At 47.1% G+C, this 23,530-nt stretch overlaps 1 protein-coding gene across 1 annotated transcript in view; it reads left to right on the forward strand.

Annotated features, from left to right (window-relative positions):
* The first annotated feature begins 491 nt into the window (after positions 1–491).
* ccdc102a (coiled-coil domain containing 102A) overlaps positions 492–23,530 on the forward strand; it is a 55,587-nt gene continuing 32,548 nt past the window's right edge. The window contains exon 1 of the mRNA XM_085160589.1: positions 492–1,324. Coding sequence (XP_085016715.1) covers positions 1,139–1,324 — 186 coding nt within the window. The 5' untranslated portion in view covers positions 492–1,138. The remainder of the gene's footprint in view (positions 1,325–23,530) is intronic.

A 23,530-nucleotide genomic window follows, 5' to 3' on the forward strand; every position in this document is an offset into this window, starting at 1 on the left:
AGGCTGATTAAGTAAAACATCCTTTTAGTCCAGGGGATAAGTTCCTGTTTTATTCAGGAGATACGTTCCTGTTTTGTGCCCTTTATCTGTGGCTCTGTCAGTGAAACAGACTCAATGAGTGAAAATGTGAAAGGACGTGCAGACACCACTAAATCCTGCCCTCTGAATCCTCACCCTCAGCGTCCTCAGTCAGTTTACAGACAGTTAGTCAGGCACTGATTTCAGGTTAGATTCCAGCAATAGTGACACTCTGTGTTTAGCTCCTGGACTTCAAACCCAGCTGAAGGAGGAGGTCTGTTGTGGTGACACCTCCACCTTTGTCTCCATGGTTATATCTGATGCCTGAATTCACAGAGCAGAGGAGGCACTGACCATCAGATCAGTCAGAGCTGATCACATAATTCATGATCATAATGTGGACATGCACCAAAACACACCATAACTGTCAGCTTCTAAAGGTTTGTTTTTTCTACTCTTTGCTCTATGTCATGTCACAGAGAGACGATATCCTGATACGGTGATGTGACACACTCAGATGCTCTGCATGGAGTGGAAGCAGTAGAGGTGAATCAGCAGGTGATGACTCCTGGTGTCCAGTTAGAATGAGACCATGAGGCAGACCCGGGACAGGCTGGAGGGAAGATGTGCTTCAGCCGGAGGCGGTGCTGTCCATAGGACCGCAGTGGACTGAGTAGATGCTGGAAAATGGATGAGATTTTTAAAAAGCGAGAGTAATATTAGTGTGCATTTGTATTGTTTCAGTCGTTTTATTGCAAAGACAAATGCATTTGACTCTAAATAAAATCTACATAAAATCACACTGTTGGTCTCAGTTACATATTAACTGAGATCAACAAAAATCAGTAGCGACCCTCAGATACAGCATCCTGCTGTGTTTGTGTTCCTCCTGATTACATCTCATAATTCCACTAATTATAATCTTTTCTGAGTGTTTGCCGAGCTTTCTGATCTTCCTCTGCTTTGTTGTGCAGATCTCAGTGAACTGAGCTCCTCTGCTTTCAACCAGGGGAGCGTTCAGCTCAGACAGCCAATGAGCTAACGGCTCGAAGCTGGGCGCCTGACCCGATTGGCTCAGCGCTGTGCATTGTTGTCATCCCGACGGGCGATTGGCCGGCCGATGAAGCCCCGCCCCTTCTCTGCCCTCGCTGCTTTCCATCCAGAGCGGAGAAGAAAAACGGGAGAAGAGACGGAAAGCTGCTCGGGGCTTCGGCTGGAGTCAAAGCGGCACCGCGGAGCTGCTTCAGCGGGATTTCGAGACTGGTTCCGCGGGAATAACGGCGACGCTCACCGGCTCACCTTCACGGTACGTCCTCCCGCTCCGCTGCTCTTCCTCGGGCTGAGTTTGAGTGCCAGCCGCTGCTGGTGTCAGATATCAGGGAAGCTGCTCCTCCCGTCTGCTTCCACCGTGGAGCCACTTTCAGGGTGTTGATGTGCAGATACGAGCGCTGTGCACACACTTTGTTCTCTGCGAGACCCTCACGTCTCCAGCCTGTCTCCTCTGGGTGTGAGTCCTGCACGGCACGGGCTGCAGGGTGGTGACCCCTGAACCCCGCAGGGCACAGCTGGGTTTTCTGGAGGTTCACTGTGACCCTGACCGAGCTCTGCAGAAATTTAAAAGGGTATCCACGAGTGAGGGCTTTACTCCGAGCTGCAGGGGTGGTCTTACCGGAAAACCCCAGGAGCTGGGACACGAGTGTAAACCCGAGGATCAGTGCACCACCTGTGAGCTTCAATATGTTTATGAAAAGACTGTTCAGGTGTAGTTTGAATCAGCTTCAGGTCAGACACATGCCTGCACATTCATGTCACAGAGTTATTTCCGGTCATGTGTCTGCTGCTGCTTCATTTTCATGTTAAACAGTAACGTAAAAATCCCTGAGCCCAAAGCTCAGGCTGCTCCAAACACTCTGTCTGTCACACTTTTTTCTACTCCTGGATCTGCGTGATGTCACAGAGAGTGGATAGAAGCTCCACCCACCTGCTGTTTAGTGAAGGTTGTGTTAAAGTGGGAGGAGCTACAGCAGTGATGGAAGGGTTAGACTGTGCAACTTAAAATGTAACGATTGCTTATCATACTAGCTGTATTATTGAATCATAACACGTGTGTTTACCTGAGAGCCAGAAACCTGTAAAATTATACCTGCGATTAATCAGACTTCAGTGTCTGTTAGCATAAAACCGTTACAGTTACGTTCAATGTTACTACAGTTTAATTGTGTTTTAAATGTAGCCTTTGCAGTGGTGCGTTTACAGATCTCTGGTAAAAGCCAGACTCCCAGAAGGATGGACTTTTGTTTACAGGGTCTATGTGAAGAATTAAAACTCAAAGTTTCAGTAGGTGTATCTGTGTGTCACATGGTCCACCTGTGGCTTCAGCTCTCCATCCTCAGGATGATTGGTGGTCTCCCTTTTTGAGACGAGCTGTACTGAACATTCGAGCAGCTTTTATTTATCTTTGGGTCTCTCTTTAGAAATCCTTTATTCAGACCAGCGTACTGTTGCTGTCCTCGTCTGTCTGTGACGGCGTTCAGGTATTGAGGGGTGTCATTGAAGCGGAACCTCGCCGGTGACGATCCCTGCTCGTGCTTGTGATGTGATGACAGCTGATTGTAGCTGTTAACAGGTTCTCTGGATGTTCACAGTTCTTCTTGGAAGTAATGAGTCAGTGCAAAGCTGTAAAGCTGTGGGAGGTGTAAAAGCTGCCGTCGGCTGTGTTACTATGTGTGACCGAGTTGGACTGCTGGGGTGACTTTTTTAGAAAAAATGAGCCTCCCCCAGACAGGAAGCCAACACGCTCAGATGCCTCAGGAGGGGATTATTGTTATTAGTTTGTACTGTCTGATGACGTGTGCAGCACTTAATCTGACTGCATTCTGCTCTGAAGGAGGATCACAGATGGAGATTCAGGTTATTTGAAAGAGAATATTAGATGTGAGGGTGTGAAGCATCATGGGATGTCCCTGCCATTCTCCCCCCGAGTGTCATCAGGAGGCGTTTGGAGGTTTCACACAGCAGACGGCGCCATCTGTTCGGCTGCTTCCACCCTCTGCGTTTCTACCTCAGGTGTCGCCTCAGAAGCACTCCTGCGTCTCCAACCTTCCATCCTCCCTTTCAGGCGCTTCGGCTCGTCTCCGGCTCTGAATATAGACTCTGATCCATCCGTCTGTCTCTCCCGTAAACACTGTCTTAGAGATCAGACACAGTGTCTGAACCAGCAGCACATGGCCCCTGTTCTTCCCTTTTGCCTTTTTGTTTCCATGACAACCACACACAGAAATCACCCTCAGATTGCTCTGTCAGTGTGTGTGTGTGTGTGTGTGTGTGTGTGTGTTTTAGCTCTTGATGGCTGGCTCTCTGTCGTGCCTTACGGGGACGCTTAGCTGTAATAGAGCCATGATTACAGTTGTTAGAAACATCTGCGTGTTTCCTCAGGAGAAGAAAAAGTCCGACTGACACAAAATAGTTTTTTTCAGAGATCAGATATCCCCCAAATAATATTTTTCATGCTTGATGACCAAAAGCATAAAGCATAAACACCCTGGGCTGGAAGGCCCAGATACCTGCAGTTCCTCTGATGCCCAGCAGAGGCAGCGGTGAGTCAGTCCCCATAGACTCCCACGTTAAAACAGCAGAAGTAAACATGTTTACAGCCTGATACACCATATACAGCAAATCACCTCTTTAAAGTTTGCATTATTAGGGGCGTGGCCTCTCTAACTGACAGGTGGATGGTGACACAGCTGTAGCTGCTAGCTGTCTGCTAGCTAGGGCAGGGCAATATGGCCAAAAATATTTATCACGATATACATTTGAAAATTTGCGATAACGATATAACTGATGATAAAATTGACGCGAGACAAAATACTTTACAACTCCACAACTTTATTAGTGCAAAAAAAAACCCAAAACCCATCAATGTATTTTCACTTAAACAAGCAGCTGTTTTTTATGTGCATTAAAGTTATATAAAAATGTAACAGTGCAAATGCAAATTCTTCGCTGACAGTTTAACATAAAGGCATTTCCAGTGGAAACTGGCCGACATATCCTCAGCATAACCATGTATAATATCCACAAAACTTAAAAAGAGGTTATACACACACAATACGGTAATATTATGTTGAAGCACAGCACGTATCACTCCGCGAGGCTCCGCCTACGATAGCCGTAATGCTCCGACAATCCATCAAGCGGTGCGGCTTCGTAGCTTAGCAAAGTCGTACTGAAACATTTGACAGATTTTCGAGCGCCGTGTACATAAAATCGTCTCGAGGTCAGTAAACACAACCAGAGTTCATACATAAGGCACACGGGATTATAAGGGGCTCTGTCGACTTTCAGAAAAATCAAAGGATTGATTTTAAGTGCGCCGTATTTTCCAAACAACACGGTAATAACGACGGCCCGCTAGCATGCGCTACCATAAATAGTGCTTTGCTGTGTATCTGACGGACGAAAGCTAAACCAGTTCCACACCAGTGAAGCTGCAGCATTTTTACAAACCAGTTCTGGTTCATTGGTGTCATTCAACGATCCACTTTCGCTCTTCTCATTCTCCGTCGCCGCCATGTGCGTATGTAAACAAAGGCACTGCGCATGCGCGTTTTACCCATATTCTATCGTCATATTTCATTTTCTTATCGTTGCCCAACATCATACCGGTGTTACTGTGAACGGTATGATATAGCCCAGCCTTACTGCTAGCTTCACCTGAGCTGGACCTCTGGGCTGTGTTTGTGCTGTTGGAGCCTTTTGGAGCATTTTAATGACATCATGTGACCAGTAGTATGGCTGCTGTGAGGTCACTGTACTAACAGACCGTTAAAGAAGGTGGAGATCTGACTTAGTGAAATTTGAGGATTTAGATGGATGTTACCGAGTACTGATTAGCTGCTGTCTGTGTGTGTGACTAGACCGGCTGGTTTACAGTAAATATGGTTGCTTGGCTCCTAAAAACAACATGATTGTGGCCAAAATGCTAAAGTTGAGGCATCAGAATCAGATTCTGGGTCTTTATTTATTTATCATTTGATCTGCTGTTAATATAAAACACTGTCACGTTTAAGTGCAGAAACCTAAAAACAGAATTTACAGGACTGAGTGCTGAGGAACAGTTTCAGTTTCTGCCTTTGATGTTTTTCCAGCCTGTGTGTGTGTACGTGTGTGTGTGTGTGTGTGTGTGTGTGTGTGTGTGTGTGTGCGTGTGTGTATGTGTGTGTGTGTTTGGGGGGTAAACAGTGCAGAGCTTCATGTGGAATCTGGCCTGGTTGTTTCTCTCCAGTGTGGCCTCGCTCCATCCTGCAGACCTTTTGTTTGTCCGTCTTCCTGTGTGGAATGTCAACATCCTCTCATTTGTCGCTCCACCCGCCGCCCGTCAGGCGAAACCAGAGGAGCCAAGCTCCATCTGCCCCAGCGCACCTCCGTCTGCTCGCTCGTCTTCCTCTGCGAGATAACGGCTCAGCTGGCAGCTCCGTGCTAATAACGCTGCTGTTTGCTCTCGTCGGTTTGTGTGCCGGCCGCCGGCGTGCCTTCTCCCTCTGAACACATTCCAGCCTCACACTGTTTACTCTCGTCTCTGCGCCTCCTCCTGACCGCGGCCTTCTTTCTTTTTCCTTTTCTAAACTCTCTCACTTCATTCGGCCCTCTCTGTCATTATTTTATCATCAGTCTGCTCTGTTCCTTCAGATTTCCTCCCTCTTTGCGACTGTTCCTCTCCTACAACTTACTGTAGTTTCACAACAAGCCTGGTTCATTTGATTTGCACAGCGTGTCACCAGTGAAGGTTTAAAGTGAACATACAAATGATATCAAGGACAGAGAGGAGAGGAAGCACATTTGGAAACGATAGTAGCATTAGCAGACGTGCATCAGCTCTGTGTGCGCTCCATTAGAGCGCGTCCTAAAGCGGGACGTCATTTACTGATTCATTATTAAATAAGAGTTTAATGGCAGATTAAAGAGCGACGTCTGTAAAGTTTGCCTGCTCCAAGGTTTTGGGGCATAAACAGCAAAAAACTGCATCCTAACGATCTGTGAGGACGTCGGCCTGCAGTGGGGGAGGATCAGAGCGCGAGCTGGGACGAGAGCGTCGGCCTGACTGAGACTTCAAGGCTTCAAATAAAACAGAAGCTTTTCATGATTCAGCGAAGCACGCACGTGCATGTGTCACTTCCTGCTGCATGCTTGCTGACCACTCACCGATGTGTTTTTGGATATAAAGTGATTCCCAGATTTTTAGCACCAATAGTTTCCAGGTGTGCGGCTCCAAACAGCTGCTTCTTCACGAGGCCGGGCTGTGGCACAGCTTCTTCTTCTGCAGAAGTTCAATATGATTGTGTACTGCAACGACACAAGTAGCAACAAACAAAACCAGCTGTTCATGTCAGCGACAGTTTCTGCATGAAGCTTTAACTTTATCAAACTGGCCTGTGATTGGTCTGACAGGGACGTGGCTGGTTCTGAGCCCAAGACATGAACGAGTTTCTCAGACTGACGGCGAGTCAGAAACTGAGAGCTGCTGGGGGGTCAGTCCCGGGACAGGTCATCACTCTGAGTGCAGATTATTACACGTGCACTGTTTTCACACGTGCACGACAGCCGTGAACATCTGTATCTGACAGAGCTGCGTGTGAGAGTCGACCTGCTGCAGGTCATTCAGTCCATTTTAAAGAAATAGCTGTATATAAAAGATGGCCGCTGTGACGCAGACGCTGCGTTTATCTGTCGTGCTCTCGAGCTCCGTGCACCGTGGTGATGTTTGAGTGCAGAAGAGACAGCGAAGAACCTTTAAATCCACACCCAGAGTTTCCTTCCTGCAGGGCGGCGGCGTCAGAACCACCAACTCACCTCAACACGCCGTCAGCAGCGACGCATTAATCGCTGTGCACGAAGGCTTATCAGAGTCTGCACAGCAGCAGAGCAGAGCCGCTGTTGTAGCTGTGTTTTATTCTTGGAGGGAGTGTTTCCATCACTGTGTGTGTGTGTGTGTGTGTGTGTGTGTGTCTATGTTTAGCTGTGTTTGTTTAGGACTCAGTAATTATGGCTGGCAGCAGAGCTTCAGCTCCAGCGGGAGGAGGAGGAGGAGGAATGCCTTTGGGCTGCTTCTGTCACTGAAACTGACTCCAGACGACTCAACCTGCACTTTGTGATTTTATATCTGTGCATGTTTGTTTTTGTTCACATCCCACGATCAGTCCACTCAGGGTGGGGCGCTCCGGGGCCTGAATGTAGGTCAGCGTAGTTTCATTTATGTGATGTTTTTGCCAAAGGAAGTGTTGACCTCTGAATTCTTCTCTTTCCTGGCTCGTTACACACACACACACGCACACACACACACACACACACACACACACACACACACGCCTTCCTGTCTGGGTGGAACCTCAGCATGATGTCAGTGACCGCCTCTGGTGGCCTTTAGGTGATCTGTCTTCCAGATGTGCTGAGTTGGAGGAGGAGCATGTGCAGAGGTGGGTGGAGTCTGGGGACCCCTTTGATTCCTGTCGCTGACAGTCGGGGTCACACTGATCCTGTTCATGTAGATATGGTACTGTGCAAAAGTCTTGAGCCACGTGTCGTGTCTGTATATATTGCAGGACAGTGGGACCAACAGTCATGAAAACATATAAGTAGGGATGCAACGATACCAATTTTTTCAAACCGATACTTGGATCTGAGTACTTGCTGATACAGAGTACAAAAAACAATACTTCTACCACACACACACACACACACACACACAAATGCAATGAATTGGAAGACAGGTTTTATTTTATTCTCTGCCGATAAAAAATAAAATCTTAATAAAAATGACCACAAAAAAATTTAAAGTGAAAAATAAGCACTTCTGTTAAATTATTGCAGAGTCTCCACATTGTAATTTAACAAAATATCACTGAACTATTGGCACTGTCTCGAGCTTTCAGAATAATAAACAAACACTTCTGTTTGGAATAAAATAAACTTTTAAATTATTGCAGAGTGTCCATATTGTAAACAAACAAACAAAATAATTATTATTAAATAAATAATAAAATATAAAAAATTATAAAATAAATAATAAATAAAATAATAATTGGCCCCCTAGTGGCCAATCTAAGAAACTACAACAGAAATGACAAGCCACCCTCTGATTAATGAAATAAGTTGGTATCGGTTCATGGTATCGGTTAACTTTTACGAGTATGAGTACACACACATTTTACAGTATCGGCCCCGATACCTGATACCAGTATCGGTATCGGTGCATCGCTACATATAAGACAGAAAGTCTGTTTCTGAAAGGTGAATGTTTGGTGTGAGCAGCTCTGTGAGGATCTTCAGGCTTGATGAAGGACACTTCTCTGACAAGATCTTCATCAGCACCGGCTCACATGCACAGAGTCATAGATTCAACCGATGATGTGTTAGTGTGACAGCTGCTGGGAACAAAGAACCCAACACGAATGAGTCAAAGGTCAGAGTTCAGAGGTTAACAAACAAAACATTCCTGAGTTTGATCACGTTGTGCCTGTCGTGTAGCTCCAGCAGAACGTTCTCAGAGGTAATAAAGCGTCTCCTTAGAGATCCCAGCTCATGAGGCGCAAACACGGCGAGTTCCCCCGACGCTTCCCGGTGCTCGCTGGTGAAGGTTGGCGTGGTGGATCTGTGGCGTTAAACGCTCGAGCGGCTGCGATTGGGCAGTTTTATCGTTAGTTTCACGTCCGTCGACTCGTACAGAAACGTTCTGCAGCCTGTGCTGCGTTTATATGAATTTATTTCTGGACCGTTTATTGGATCCGCTCGCCGTCAGCAGCCAGCTCTCAAACAGATCGTAATATTTGGCGCCGGCACGGCTGATCCTGCTGTTAAAACCAAGCCTATAAAACCGCTGCTTCCTTTCTGCAGTCCATACGTGTTTAATGTGTGAAGAAGTTTGTTCCAGACTTTTCCCTTTAATCTTACAGCTGATGTGTTCCTGCAGCGTCTTTGCTCTGTGAAGCTCCTGGTTTGGCGTTGTGATGATGCAGCTTCCTCTGAGCTCCATCCAGCATCCAGCTGTTTCAAACGTCTCCCCATCACAGCCTGTTGTTGGGTTCACAGTACAGGTGTCTGTACTCTGCATGATGTCACAGAGGCGTCGCTGCCAGGATGCTGTTGTACGATCAGTGCATCAGAGCGTGAAGGCGACACCGCTGATTTACCTGTCGGTCTGTTCCCGCGTGTGTGTGTGTGCGTGTGTGTGTGTGTGTGTGTGTGCGTTTGCAGACAGATTTGCTCAGCTCTCGGCTTCCTGCTGCAGCTCCAGCTCATGTTTGCAGAGTATCTGCCTCAGAAATCACACACAGTCTTATCAGCTTCTACTTGAACACGTTTCCATGCTTATCTGAGTCTGTGTGGCTTTAATGCGCCAACAACCACCCTCTTTACACCTGTCTGCCCTTTATCCACGTACCCGTCTGGATTTCAAGGACCTGCTCTGGGATCCTGGATCAACAGTGTGACTTTAGATTATCTGTGTCTGCTCAGGATTTTACCTGCACTTGCACATTTTTATGACCTGCTGTTTGAGAAAATGAGCGCAGGACTAGACTGTAACGATGCGATGGCGACTGACCTGATGAATTATTAACTTTCTGCTGCAGCTTTTGAATGATAATAATCTGTGATTTCTTTCACTGACTGTTGCACAAAGTGTTTCTTTGCCCGGCAGCTTAGATCTACTCAGGTTTCTCTGCGGTTGAATAAATGAATTATAAATGTTCTCAGCTGAGCATTAGTGGATCTCTTCAGGCCTCTCCTGTCGACACCGAGCACATTCATTGTTTAGTCTCCAAGTCGAGGGGTTCATCTTCCAAAATGTTATTCCTTGTTTGCAGAGTGGCCTCGTTATCCTCAGACGTTATCAATTGCCACCAGTGTACGGCATCTTTAGCTAATTTACCGGACAGTCTCGGTCGTTGTGTCCTTGGGAAAGACGCTTCACCCGTTGCCTACTGGTGGTGGTCAGAGGGCCCGGTGGCGCCAGTGTCCGGCAGCCTCGCCTCTGTCAGTGCGCCCCAGGGTGGCTGTGGCTACAATGTAGCTGCCATCACCAGAATCTGGAAGAACAGTTTGCAGCTAAACATTTTCACTGATGTCAGAGTTTGCTGTCGAGTACAACTCTTAGCTGCGGAGACTACAAGTCCATCCAGCCACCAACTCATCACTGCGGCGTTCCCGAACAGTCCCAGAGACCTAATCTCTGCAGGGTGTCCTGGATCTGCTCCGATGTCTCTTCATTGTAGGACACGTCCGAAACACCTCACCTGGGAGGTGACTAGGAGGCATCTCTATCAGATCATGGAGCCCTTCAGCTGGCTTGTGCTGATATGGAGAAGTCCCTCCACAGCCAGTGTGGTCACAGCTGAAGGCAGGAAACACGAGGTCTTCCTTATGAATGTTTCTGTCTCCTCGAGCTGAACATTTCAGACAAATAAAGACCTTTGAGAAAAATCAAAGCATGTTAAGGTCTCAATCTGGGCTGAGATGAGTGGACGGCTGTTTATGAGGAGAAACGGACAAAAAGGAGTTTATCTGTAGTAAAGCTCATCTCTGCACAGCGTAGCTACACTGGATAAGCAGCTGAACTCACGAGCTCCTGAAATAGAAGAAGCCACCGTGAGCATCGCTTTCTTCCACGTTGGAGACGAACCAATCAGAGAGAAGTCAGAGCAGGAACCACAGAGGCTCCTGTCATGATTTCACATGTTAAAATAAAAACGTGGAGCAAACGTTAGTCGGATTTTCCTGTCAGAGTTAATATTCAGAGGACACGGCCGCGATGTTACCAGAGAGGCGGTGTTTCCTGCGAGGTGCAGGTCCTGCGACCTTTCTGCTTCACCCACTCGAACGCTTAATTAACCCTGAGGCAGAGTGTAATTCATGGCTCCTCAGTGGGCCTTTACCCACTCAGCGTGACAGCAGTGTTTACAGCTCAGGCCTCTGTGCTCCTCATGGTTTTGTCTTTAGTTCCCTCCACACAGCATGAAAGTCTTCAGACTCACACCACGTCTGCTACCTTTGTATATCAACCTCACAGCAGAACACGTGACCTTTGACCTATAAATGAATGAGCCCACATTCATCTACAGTCACTGGGCAGGTGAGGTCACTCAGGATGGATGGACTGGTAGTCTCCACAGCTGCCCAGTAAGACGGGACCAGCTGCTGTGTTCAGCATGACCACTGTTATAACTTTATTATAGTTTAGCTCCATCCCACAGATGCTCGTCGCTGACATCATCTCTTGATTTGTCCTCCTTACAGTTTCAAGGTGAAGCTGACTGTGCTCCCGAAAACCTGCTCGTCTTTCTGTGGGTTTGTGTCCTTTATCAAACACTTTGGGGTCATTTATGTCGCCCCAGCCGGGACGTACAGTCGATCATTTACAAAGAAATGTCTTCAGTCCAGCATCAAATACGATTTCTCCCTCTGTAATCGGGCTGATCCTGGATCAGTCTGAGGGACGCCCACTCGTGTCCTGCAGTGACCCCCGCTTGTATCTGCAAGTTTAACACTCGCTTTACCCACGAAGCCGCATCCTGCAGTCGGCTTTACGGCCCCGTGTGCAGGTTTGTTACCAGACCGCGTCCCTGTTTGTGTTCACTTAAGCAGTTTGTGAGTTAATGAGAGTTAACTCAATGTTGGTTCAACGCTGGAGAGTTTGGAGCTCTAAACCGTCGGAGGAAGCAGGAAGTGTTACGTAGACCTGTCGATGCGTCAGATCCACACAGCGAGGGCTCTGACGCATCAACAGGCAGCTTTGATGTCGAGCATTCTTCAGATTTTTACCCTTAAACACAAACTTCACTGCGTTTCCCTGTGTCTGAGTTCCAGGTTTTTCCTGAACGTCCCTCTGAAGCCACGCCTCCACATGCTCACGTACAGCTAATAGGAAGCGTAGCGAAGGACCTACCCGAGCTTTAAAGAAAGTTCTCTTCTGTGTGTGAGAGGATGGTTTCCTGTCCCCGGGCGCTCGGACAGACCTGCTGATATCCGTGTGTGTGTGTAAGCTCGTTGGGCTGATTTGCTCCCATTTAAAAGAGGCTTTGATCCCCTCTAGGGCGCGTTAACCCCTTCTCGCCTGCCGAGCTTCGTGTCACACGGGCCGTGAACTCTGCCTCAGTGTGGGAAAAGATTAGAGGCAGACAAATTCCTGGTCATCTGAGGTGGTGCAGACGGTATTAGAGCGCGGCCGCAGCGCCGCGACTCGACGCTGCGACTCCAGCCGAGCTTATCCCACCCACCCGCCGTCGCGTTGTTCGCCTGTAAAATCAGAATTCAGACCCAGAGGTGTTAAAAGGAGGATTTCCATTTAGGCAGATGTGGAGCGTAACCCACTCCTCCTCTTCCTTCTCCTGTCTTTTTATCTGCTTGGCCTCGGTATTGGCGGTTTCATCATCTTCCTCGCAGATTAGGAAACTCAGGCTCTATTTGCATAAATGTGCACGATATGCAAACGGCTCTCAGCTCTTTGGTGTGGAGAAGCTTTGAAGCTGCTCGGCCCTGCAGCGGTGCACCTTGTTTTGGCTCTCCGGAGCCGCGGCATGCTCAGAACGCTTCAGTAACCTTACGTAATGAGGAGGAGGAGGATGAAGATGATAGTGAGGTGAAACAGGACGATCTACGAGTGTTTGTGGTGCATTTCAGCTGTGACACAGACACTGATCCGTGCTCAGCCTGGTCGGCTGCAGCTGCTGCCAGATCAGCACACATCATCTTCTTCCTGATTTAAGATGGTGTTTTGAAGCCTGCTCCCTCTGCCTCGTGCTCTCGGCGGCATTTTCAGTCATCTTTGGGTCACTGCAGTCAGACAGAGGACCTGGCAGCAGGTCAAAAAGCTGATATCAAAGCAATGCTGAAGCACCAGAAGCTGCAGTTCCTCTAATCTGCACTCGAGACCCGCTCCAAAAGTTGGACGAGGACCAACAGAGCAGCCAAAAAAAGGCTAACGTTGAAGCTAGTTCATGCATTTATTACTTGCAGGCTGGACGACTGTAATTCATTATTATCAGGAAGTCCTAAAAACTCCCTGAAAAGCCTTCAGCTAATCCAAAATGCTGCAGCAAGAGTCCTGACAGGGACTAGAAAGAGAGAGCAGATTTCTCCTGTTTTGGCTTCCTGTTAAATCCAGAATTCAAAATCCTGCTCCTCACATACAAGGTCTTAAATAATCAGGCCCCATCTTATCTTAATGACCTTGTAGTACCATATCACCCTACTGATGATCACCCGACTCTGAAAGGTCAGTAAAGCCTCTAAGCTTCATGTTTAGTGTTTTATAAACGATTAAATCTGTTAAATCTGTCTCCAGGGTAACGTCCTGGACTGTTTCCAGCCTTTTACTTTATGAACGTTATTAATTGTTCAGCTGAGCTGAAGCGTGTCGGTACGATTGTCCGCGCGAGCCTCCGATCCAGGTGAGGCTGACAGCATCGATGAATCCTGAAGCTCCTGAACTGTGAAGCGAGCAGAGTGAAAGTGTCTCCCTGTTGTTGTGCTTGCATCCATCACGCCGTCGTCGGCCCGCCCCCTCCTGCTCCTCTCCGTCCTGCTGAATAAATGATGGGAATGTGATACGGCTGCAGCTCCGAGCTGGACATCGATCCCCGAGCTCAGGGACTCTGGACTCTGTCCTTGACTTCGCTCGCTCCTGTTTGCTGATTTGAACTCTTTGTAGCGTCAGCGAGCCGAGCGTGTGCGTGTTTGTGTTGGCATGCGGGGCGTGTGCTGCACGGGACCGCAGTGTGTGTGTGTGTGTGTGTGTCATGCTTCAGGAATGTGCTGTATAATTTACTACAGTGGAAAGCTCTCCTTGCAGTAACACCTGGGGCCCTGTGGGACATGAAGTTCTGCTGTTTGATGGTTTAGCAGAGACGAGCAGAGGCGGAGCAACGTTTTTATCCAGATCGTTTCTGTTTTTAACCCCTTCCACCCCCAAAGGTTCCTCTGGGTTTGCCTTAAAGTTTAGCAGCTCTTACTAAAGACTTGTATTGTGTGTTGAGTCTTAAACACTGTTAACACCTTTTCCCAGTAAGAAATGTTTGACTGTAGTTTTGAAAAAAATATTTAAGCTTTTCTCAGTTTGAGCTGGTTTGATCTGTATCGTCATTCAGACCTCAAGTAATAGGAGAACAACTCTGATTACGTGTCCTCGATTATTTCTGTTCATTAGTCTGTAAGGAACGTCTTGATGCATCTCAATCATCCAGGAAAATAAATCTCCAAAAGTTGATTCTGTTCATCTGGACGAAGCGTTTTCTGGGAGAAACGTTTCGTCATCATCAGGTGACGTCTTCAGTCTCAGCTGACTGCAGGTTTCAATCTTATAAACAGGACATTTGCATAATGACTGAAACCAGCACACTGAAGGAACAATGGGCTGGGAGGTCAGTTCCTTAATCATAATTATGCAAATTCTCATGACCATTGATCAACAACCACTGACCAAAGCCCACTGATCAATGGCCATGAGTCCCATTCACAGAGAGTTGGTGAATGGCTGCAATCACAGCATGTAAGATGGTGACAGATGGACCCTTAGGCCCCTCCTCCATTCAGAGATGGTCTTTCCCTTTTCACGTAAATGGCCTCCTTGACTCCGCCCTCAAACCAGCGTTCCTCCCTGTCCAGGATGTTACATCCTCATCCTTGAAAGAGTGTCCACTGGCCTGTAGGTGTGAATAGACTGCAGAGTCTATTTACACCTTTGGTCAGTGGTTGTTGATCAATGGTCATGAGAATTTGCATAATTAAGATTAAGGAACTGACCTCACAGCCCATTGTTCCTCAGTGGGCTGGTTTCAGTCATTACGCAAATGTCCTGTTTATAAGATTGAAACCTGCAGTCAGCTGAGACTGAAGACGTCACCTGATGATGACGAAACGTTTCTCCCAGAAAACGCTACGTCCAGATGAACAGAATCAACTTTTGGAGAGTCTGTAAGGAAGCTCAGGGGAAAAGAAAAATGTCAAGTTTTAAGTATTGTTCATTAAGATCTCAACATGAAAACATTTCTTCGACTTCCCGGATATTCATTTAGTTTGGAAGTGTCCAGCAGGGCTGCGCTGTATCATGTCATCCATGATAACACGGGACATGTCTGAGAGCGAGAGCAGGAATCTGATGACGAGTCAGCATCCTCCAGGAAACTGCAGGAAACCACAAACCTGTTTCAGACCAGGCCAGGAGCAGCTGGTGATGTGTGAAGCAAAAGTAATCAGAGTACTCAACCAAGCCTCGCTGGATTGCTCGTAAGTTAGAATCCATGTGACAGGAAGAGGAAACGCAGGGCTTCAAGCTGCTGGTTAAAAAGCTCGAGCCAGCTTCAGTTAAACTGAAGCTTCTCACAAAGTTAGAAACAGTTTCTTCTCCACGTTAACGGCAGCGAGCTCGTGTTTAAAGGACTCAGAGGCACTTTGGCCTCACAGCTCTTCTGTTTTGGACAAAAGGCTTCAACAGCCGTTTATTGAGCCAACAGGGAAGCTGTGGTGGGTAAACAGCAGCTCATGTGATTGATAGCTGTGATGTTGGCAGTGCTGACCACACCAGCTGTTGAATCCTCACGCTCACCATTGTGCTGCTGCTTCTTCAGCGCCGCTCGGCTCACTGAGTTTCCTTTAAAGCAGGTTTTTATTGGCTCCGTTCGGCTGCTCAGCTGCTCCCACAGGAGGCGCTTTCACGTCTGACATTATTGGATGATCAATACATTTAAATGTACGCGCAGTGATGCAACAAGGAAGACAACGGCCTGTTTGAGTCGTGGAAGCTCTTTGATTTAAACAAATATGCCGTTAACAACAAATGAAGACATTTTTAGCCAAATAGAAACGATCTGAGAGGATAAATGACGCCCACGCTGGACCCAGGTATCTATCAGCGTTCCCACGCTTTAACCACAGTGACTCACGGCAAAGCCACGACAGGCGGCGGAGGCTCGTTACTCAGGTCTCTGCGTTTACGGTAAATTGTTGAATCAGATCAGGCCTGACGTGACTGTAACGAGATCCTCGCTGTTACAAACTTTATGACTTTCAGACAAAAGGAGACGCGTTTGGCTGATGTGCGTGGAGCCGTGCAGTTTCACAGCTGCCGTGTGCATCCACAGAGCTGCACCCACAACAAAGCAGCGGCTTCAACAAGCGTGCTCGCAGAGGAAACGGCCACATCAGCGCCGGCCTGTAAAAAATGTTTTACCGCCGAACCATTACCTCATCTGTTAAAGAGACGAAAGCTCGCGAGTGAGCAGAAGAACAAAGCAGCTAAATATCTGACACACACACACACACACACACACACACACACACACACACACCGGCTTCATCAGCCATCGTTACACTGCAGCTGCACTGATTCATCAGTAACCTGAGCAGGTCAGAAACCTTCAGTTTGCATGAATTTTGTTTCGTAGAACAGGTGAACAGGTGAACTGCTCACCTGGTGGACGTTAAACAGATGATCCATTACAATCCATTAGCCTTCAGTTAATCCAAAATGCTGCAGCAAGAGTCCTGACAGGGACTAGAAAGAGAGAGCAGATTTCTCCTGTTTTGGCTTCCTGTTAAATCCAGAATTCAAAATCCTGCTCCTCACATACAAGGTCTTAAATAATCAGGCCCCATCTTATCTTAACGACCTTGTAGTACCATATCACCCTATTAGAGCACTTCGCTCTCGCTCTGCAGGCCTACTTGTTGTTCCTAGAGTATTTAAAAGTAGAATGGGAGGCAGAGCCTTCAGTTTTCAGGCCCCTCTTCTGTGGAACCAGCTTCCAGTTTGGATTCAGGAGACAGACACTATCTCTACTTTCAAGATTAGGCTTCAAACTTTCCTTTTTGCTAAAGCATATAGTTAGGGCTGGACCAGGTGACCCTGAATCCTCCCTTAGTTATGCTGCAATAGATGTAGGCTGCCGGGGGATTCCCATGATGCATTGAGTTTTTCCTTTCCAGTCACCTTTCTCACTCACTATGTATTAACAGACCTCTCTGTATGGTGGTTTCTTCCTGTTAAAAGGGAGTTTTTCCTTCCCACTGTCGCCAAAGTGCTGCTCATAGGGGGTCATATGATTGTTGGGTTTTTCTCTGTATCTATGAAGCGCCTTGAGGCGACTTTTGTTGTGATTTGGCGCTATATAAATAAAATTGAATTGAATTGAATTGAATAAAACTTAGACTGGCATCTCTCATGTGCCCACCACAAAAGAACAGATAATAAAACATTAATAAATAGACGATAATAAATCAGGAGATAATAGATTTTCATGATAGTCCTGATGGGGTCTGTGTGCAGGGTGAAAGCTGTCCCTCTGTCTGTCCCTCCATCTGTTCGTGTTGTCTGCATCGTTTGCTTGATGGGGGAAGTTTGAGTAGAGGGTGGCGGGGTGTAGGTCACCTCACGCTTCAGCTCTGCAGCTCTGCAGCTTCTGACCCACCCGTGATGGCGTTCGTGATGATGCTCTAAGTGGTGATCCTGTAGAAGTTCACGGGGAGCCAGCGTGCTTCAGCCTTTGCTGGGCTTGTTTTTTTGACCAGGCTGGAGGTGTTGAAGGTTCAGCCCCAACAGACGGACGGCGTTCCTCCACACAGCTGCTGGGTTGTACTTCCTGTTCTGCTCGAGCCTGTGACTAACTCTTTGCCACCTTAAGCTTGTAAGTTTGACGACCGTTGCATCATCTGCAGATTTTATTATAGTGGTGGATGGGGGTGTGTCTGTGGGCGGAGACTCGGACACTGCCGTGTGGGGTCTCCGCATTCAGGATGATGGTTTGAGAGGGGCATCTCCGCTCTCTGTGTGACAGTCCAGTACCCATGAACGCAGCGAGGAACCTCGGCCATGTTTGCAGTTCGTTGTAGTTTTACGATGTTGAATGCGGAGCACAGAAAGCACGACTGTGGTTTGTTCTCTGTGTCGCGCTGTGGTGGACGAGGCGGCAAACACGTGGTAATAAAATGAGAATAAATTCAGCACTTTGGGGATTTTCATCTTTGGACAAAGCCACAAACTTCCAGATGTTTCTTTGGGCTCTGACTGGTTCTTTTTTTTAAAACCCAGCGTTCGTCAGACTGTGGCGGCACTTTGGGTGGAGCGTGGCCCCGGCCTCCAGTCAGACTTGAATATTAAAGGTTTATCAGCGTTAAAGCTCAGATTTATCGTCTCTTTTGCTTTGATGGCGTATGTTAGCTGATGAGTGAAGACTGTGAAGTGATCTGTTATTTCAGTTGGAGAGAAAAATCTGAATCTCTGCTTTGAAGTTTGGAAATCTCCCATTTGGCTCCGTTTCAGGAAACTTGCGACTCTGAGCGGGAAGAGGTTTGATGCAGGAGTCCGGAGCCAAAGCTGCAGCAGTGTTGCGTTAGAGCCAGAGAATCACGCCGTCAGCCATTTGAAATACGATGGGAAAGCTTCGAGGCTTCGTTCTGTTTATCTGCAGGAACATCAGGACGGCGTCGCTCTCTTTGTGACGAGACAGGAAACAGTGTGCTCATCTCTGTGCTCCGTTCAGACGCACAGATGTTTCTGTGATTCAACACCAAGAAATGTTTCCTCAGGCTGATTCAGGACTTTTACCCAGAATGCACTTTGTTTCCTCCAGTGAATGATCAGAAAACCAATCAGACATCCCGGGGTACGGAGGACCAGGAGGACCAAATGAAGTAACTAAGTGTTGCTAAATGATTCATTAAATGTGTCATTAACCCTTTAAAGCCGGTCAGAGCAGCACACTCCGTTTTGTGTAACTATTTTTAAATCCCGGTAGCTCTGCAACCACGTGAGCTAGCGCAATAATTTTTTTTGCATATGAAACCGGAGGAGTTGTACTTACATCTTATGCCATCAGCTTGTCCTCGGTCAGAGTTTCCTTCCACATATAGCTTTGCAAAAACTGCATAAAAAGCGCTTGCAGCAACAAAAACATAATATTCCAGAAACACGCTTTGCCGATCCGATCAGCTGTTTGTAACACTTCCTATGTCCATCAGCGCGAACTATCGCATGTCCGCCATGACCTGCCCGAAACCGGAAGTGACGTCATTTTAGCGGAAAATGTAGTTTTTTACCATCAGGGCCTCATGAGCCTATACTGGTGTTTTTAAAAGTTATCTTTGACTTTATGACTTTCTGTGTGGTTTCTGGGATGCTTAGGACTCATATTGCACTGCTGGAAATAGTTTATTTTGATGCATATGCTGCAAATTTGCATTATAATATTTATTTTCGTTTTTCCTGCAGTATATAAAAATTGGTGTATTTCAAAAATAAAACTATGAAGACACTCAAAATAAATTTCCTGTGGTGGGAAACTATTTTGTGCAACTTTTTTGTATTTACAGTTTTGAGGGATAAGCCTCTTAAATTTCTCTAACTAGAAATATATGTTAAAAAAACAAAAATAATTGTAATTTTTTTTGTAGTTTATTGCACTTTTTTGCAATGTATGTAATTACTATGCACTTAATGCAGACATATTATTAAAATTTAGGTTGTAATGGTTGTATTGATGTATAGCAACTTGAAATGCTCCCAAAAATGGCTCCACAGCATGTAAACATATAATATAAGCTCTGGTGAATGTGGTTCTATGGTCGGTCTTAAAGGGTTAATTAATTACAGTTCGAAAAAATAAATTTTAAATAAATGAATCACCAACTCGTAATACGAGAATGTGGTTCTCAGCCGGAAACGGTGCGGGGCCTCCTTCAGGTCGAGTGACCACCCGAGGTCACGTCAGCTGTATCTAACACAAACAGGCGAAGGTTTACCTGCTGCTTGGCGTGTGGCGTTTTGTCAGACTCGTAGGTAAAAGTAGCTGGTAGCAGGTGCTACCACCGAATGGTTGAGCCCAGCAGAGGTACTAGTGGAAAGAGGCTACAAGTGTCTCGGGGTCGTGTTCATGATGGAGGGGAGAGTGGAGCGTGAGACTGGGCATAAAAGTGAAGCTGTGGATTTACTGGCCCATCTGTGTTCCCGCCCTCACCCACGGTCGCGAATAAAACGTGTTTCTTTTGAGAGGGGGCGGGGCTCTTCCTTAGAGATAAAAACAAAAAAAAACTTTATTAATCCCTCGGGTAGGTTCCTCTGGGAAATTTGTTTAAAAAAATGAGGAACGCTTCACGAATTTGCGTGTCATAGAGATAGGGAAGTGGTAGGAAATAGATCTGTGAATAATTAAGTGTGCCATGAATTTATTGAAACTTGGAAGTTAATTAAAAAAAAAACATTGAATTGATTATTTAATGATTTAGTTATTTGTTTATTTTGGCACTCGTGGTCCTCCATACAGGGACCAGTACTGGATCTGCTCCTGTCACAGATACTAAACTGGTGCAGGGTAACTGAGACTCTGATGCTGCTGCAAAACCAGGTTTAGTCCTCAGACTGTGGGTCTCAGTTTGAAGCTCAAACATAATCAGAGTCAAATCTGGAGCCACGTCGGAGACTCGTGGCTCTATACATAAAGAACGAGCTGACTGTGGGTCAGGTGGGAGGCGCTGATTGGCTGTTCTTACGTGGATTTCCTCGTCTCATCCGCACTGATGCAGCTCAGCAGCTCTCAGAAACACGAGGGAGGAGCAGGAGGAGGAAGAGGGCATCCTCACTCTACACCTCTCATGTGCAGCGCGGCGCCACGCTCGATGTGGAGCTCGTATTTCACAGTCACAGCTGAGATTTCAGCCATTGTAGTGAAATTGTGATGGGAGAGGACCAGTGTGAGTGCGATCCCAGCGTGCTGCTGCTGCTTCTCCAGTTTCAGGTTTCAGGCCCACAGGGCTGGTTCTCATTAGAGGAGAGAGCACGCGCTGACTCACTGCAGAAAGTTTGGCGAGCGCGGGGGGAAATCCTTTGTAGCGGCGTGCTGTATCTTTCTTACGTCCACATTCACTTAAATCAGCTCGGCGACGCCTCGCTCCGTTCCTCTGTTGTCTCGGGCTCGTTCGAGCTCCTCAGCTCGGTTCACGGAGATGAGCAGACGTCAGTGCCGCTGGAGCTGTGCAGCCAGCGAGGACAGATGCTCTGTCAAAGGCTTTATTACCCCGCGGTCTCGCCCTCTGGCCGGCTGCGTGTTTTATGGGCCCTGTGATGACAGAGGGCGAGGTTCACGTGGAGGTTGGGCAAAGAAAGGAGCCGACGGTCAGGACGGTGGAGGAAGACAGGAAGTAAAGCGAGGATGGTTTGGAGTGCTGGCAGTGAGTGTGTTTGCAGAGTCGCCTGCAGCTGTCGAAGCCTCAGATGGTTCTCATGTGCAAACTGTAGCCTCCACACTTGCGGGTAAACTGGAGCTAAATGAGGTTTGTGGAACTGGCTTCCAGATGACGAGGCATGGAGGTTTGGTCCTGTTCAGTTTTGAGTCATTTAAAGTGCACAAGTGACGCTTTTCTGATCCTCTGACTGCACCTTCTCACCTGCAGCCTGCAGCTCACCTGTGTTGGCTGAGACCAGCTGAAGCTCATCGTTTTTTCAGCAGTCACGCTTGCTCAGGTACAGGTGTGGCCTAAAATCGAATAACTCTAAAAACAAACACGCTGTGGCGTTCCCAAACCGCTCGAGAGACGTAATCTCTCCTCCCAGTAGAGCGTACCCAAAACACGCCATCCAGGAGGCATGCTGGGTGACACTGGACCACTTCCTCTGCTTCCTGTTGATGTGGATCAGTTAGATATGTACTAACAGACGGCGTGTCGGCTTAACAGGTTTGATTCTTATCCATCCAGGAGAACGGATCCCATCTTAGTCTTATTTTGAAAGTTCATTTGCCGCCACTCTTTCCTGACCGAGTTGCCGTCATTTGGTAAACTGAGAAGTTTAACCCGCCCAGTTTGCACTTCTACACTTTCCCAGGATTCACACTGATTAATTAACTCCACCCTCAGAGAGGATCCCACAGAGCTGCAGCAGGTGGAGAAACTGGTTCATCTGCTGGTGTTGTCCGAAGTGTTGGTGGAGCTTCAGCGTCTTCAGTTTAGAGATTAACGTCAGGCTGCAACACACGAGGGTTTGTTGGGCATGTTGAGGCCTCATCTTCAGAGTTTGGGATCCAGACGTGCTTCTACAAGCTCCTGGAGGTTGGGATGGATTTTGGGATCTCGCCTGGCTTTAGGAATGATCTCAGCAGAGCTCAGGAACTCCTCACACACCGACTCCGGTGTTAAACAGGCGTGGGAACGTGTGGTCTCATTTACCGCTGTAATCTTTGGGGACTCGTGAGAGACGCGTTAATAATCAAATAGTCCGTCATCGGTTTTCCCTCGATACAACAAAGTATCAGTAAAGTTTCTGTTCATTTGAAGTCGTCAGTACATTTCAGTGAAAGCTCTCCGGCTCTGGCTGTACTCGTGCAGCATCGTCGCTGAGCGTCGTGCACCGCGGCCTCATCCATCAGTTTAACGATCAGCTGATCCAAAATAAATGAAGGCTTGATTACTCGCTCAGAGACATCCGTCACCGTGCCGGCTGGAGAAGCTGACGGTGACAGGAACAGGAAGCGCTTTATTTACAGCGTTGATGCTGCTGAACAGCACTGACACTGAAAGACGTCTTTCCTCACTGAACGTGGTTTAATCTGATAGGTTAGCGTGGATTTGCAGCTCAGGAGCCACAACACTTGAGCCCGCCAACAAGTTAGATGGGAATGCATGTGCGCTAATAAGCATGTCAGCTGTTTGCAGTTACGTAAGTAATAATTACTGCTCTACAGCCTGACTGTCCACAGTTTACTCTCTGTATCGCCCTTCATTGTGTCTCTATTGACAACAGAAATAAGAGTTTGTTTTTCTAACCCTAAACAAGGAGGGTTTACTGTTTGCTGTATTTGTGGAGTAAACATATTAAACAGGTTTATTAAAAAACACGAGAGAATTGATGGATGAATAGACAAACTCACTCTTTGACCCTCGGCTGTTTTTTATTTTCCATCCACAGACAATATGGCAGTATCCAATTAAATCCTGAAATTTCACAAACTCAATTAGATCTCAGGCTTCGTGGTCGGTCTGTTCGTACAGTGACCTCACAGCAGCCATGTTATTGGTCACATGATGTCATTAAAAGGCTCCAACAGCACAAACACAGCTCAGAGGTCCAGTTCAGGTGAAGCTAGCAGACAGCTAGCAGCTACAGCCGCCTGTGTCACCATCCACCTGTCAGTCAGAGAGGCCACGCCCCTAATGCATGTTATTATGAAGGAGGGATCCACAGAGACCAATTTCCGCTGTAAAGTTTGGACATGGGGACGGGGACTGACTCACTGCTGCCTCTGCTGGACGTTGGAGGAACTGCAGCTTTTAGAGCTTCATGTTTCTGAGCTGCTTTTCTCTGCTTCTAAAACAGAGATGACATCTTCTGTGATGTCACTGTGGTGAGTTATTATTCAGTCTTTATTCACGTTTTAATATTTAATGAGGAGCTCTGAACCCGGAGGGCTGAAATCATGTTTTCAACACTGGGGCTGAAATATGGCGGACAGAAGGACTACGTTCACTCTGCAGGTCT

The sequence above is a fragment of the Neolamprologus multifasciatus genome, chromosome 1, assembly GCF_963576455.1.
Source record: "Neolamprologus multifasciatus chromosome 1, fNeoMul1.2, whole genome shotgun sequence".
Classification (NCBI taxonomy): Eukaryota; Metazoa; Chordata; class Actinopteri; order Cichliformes; family Cichlidae; genus Neolamprologus; species Neolamprologus multifasciatus.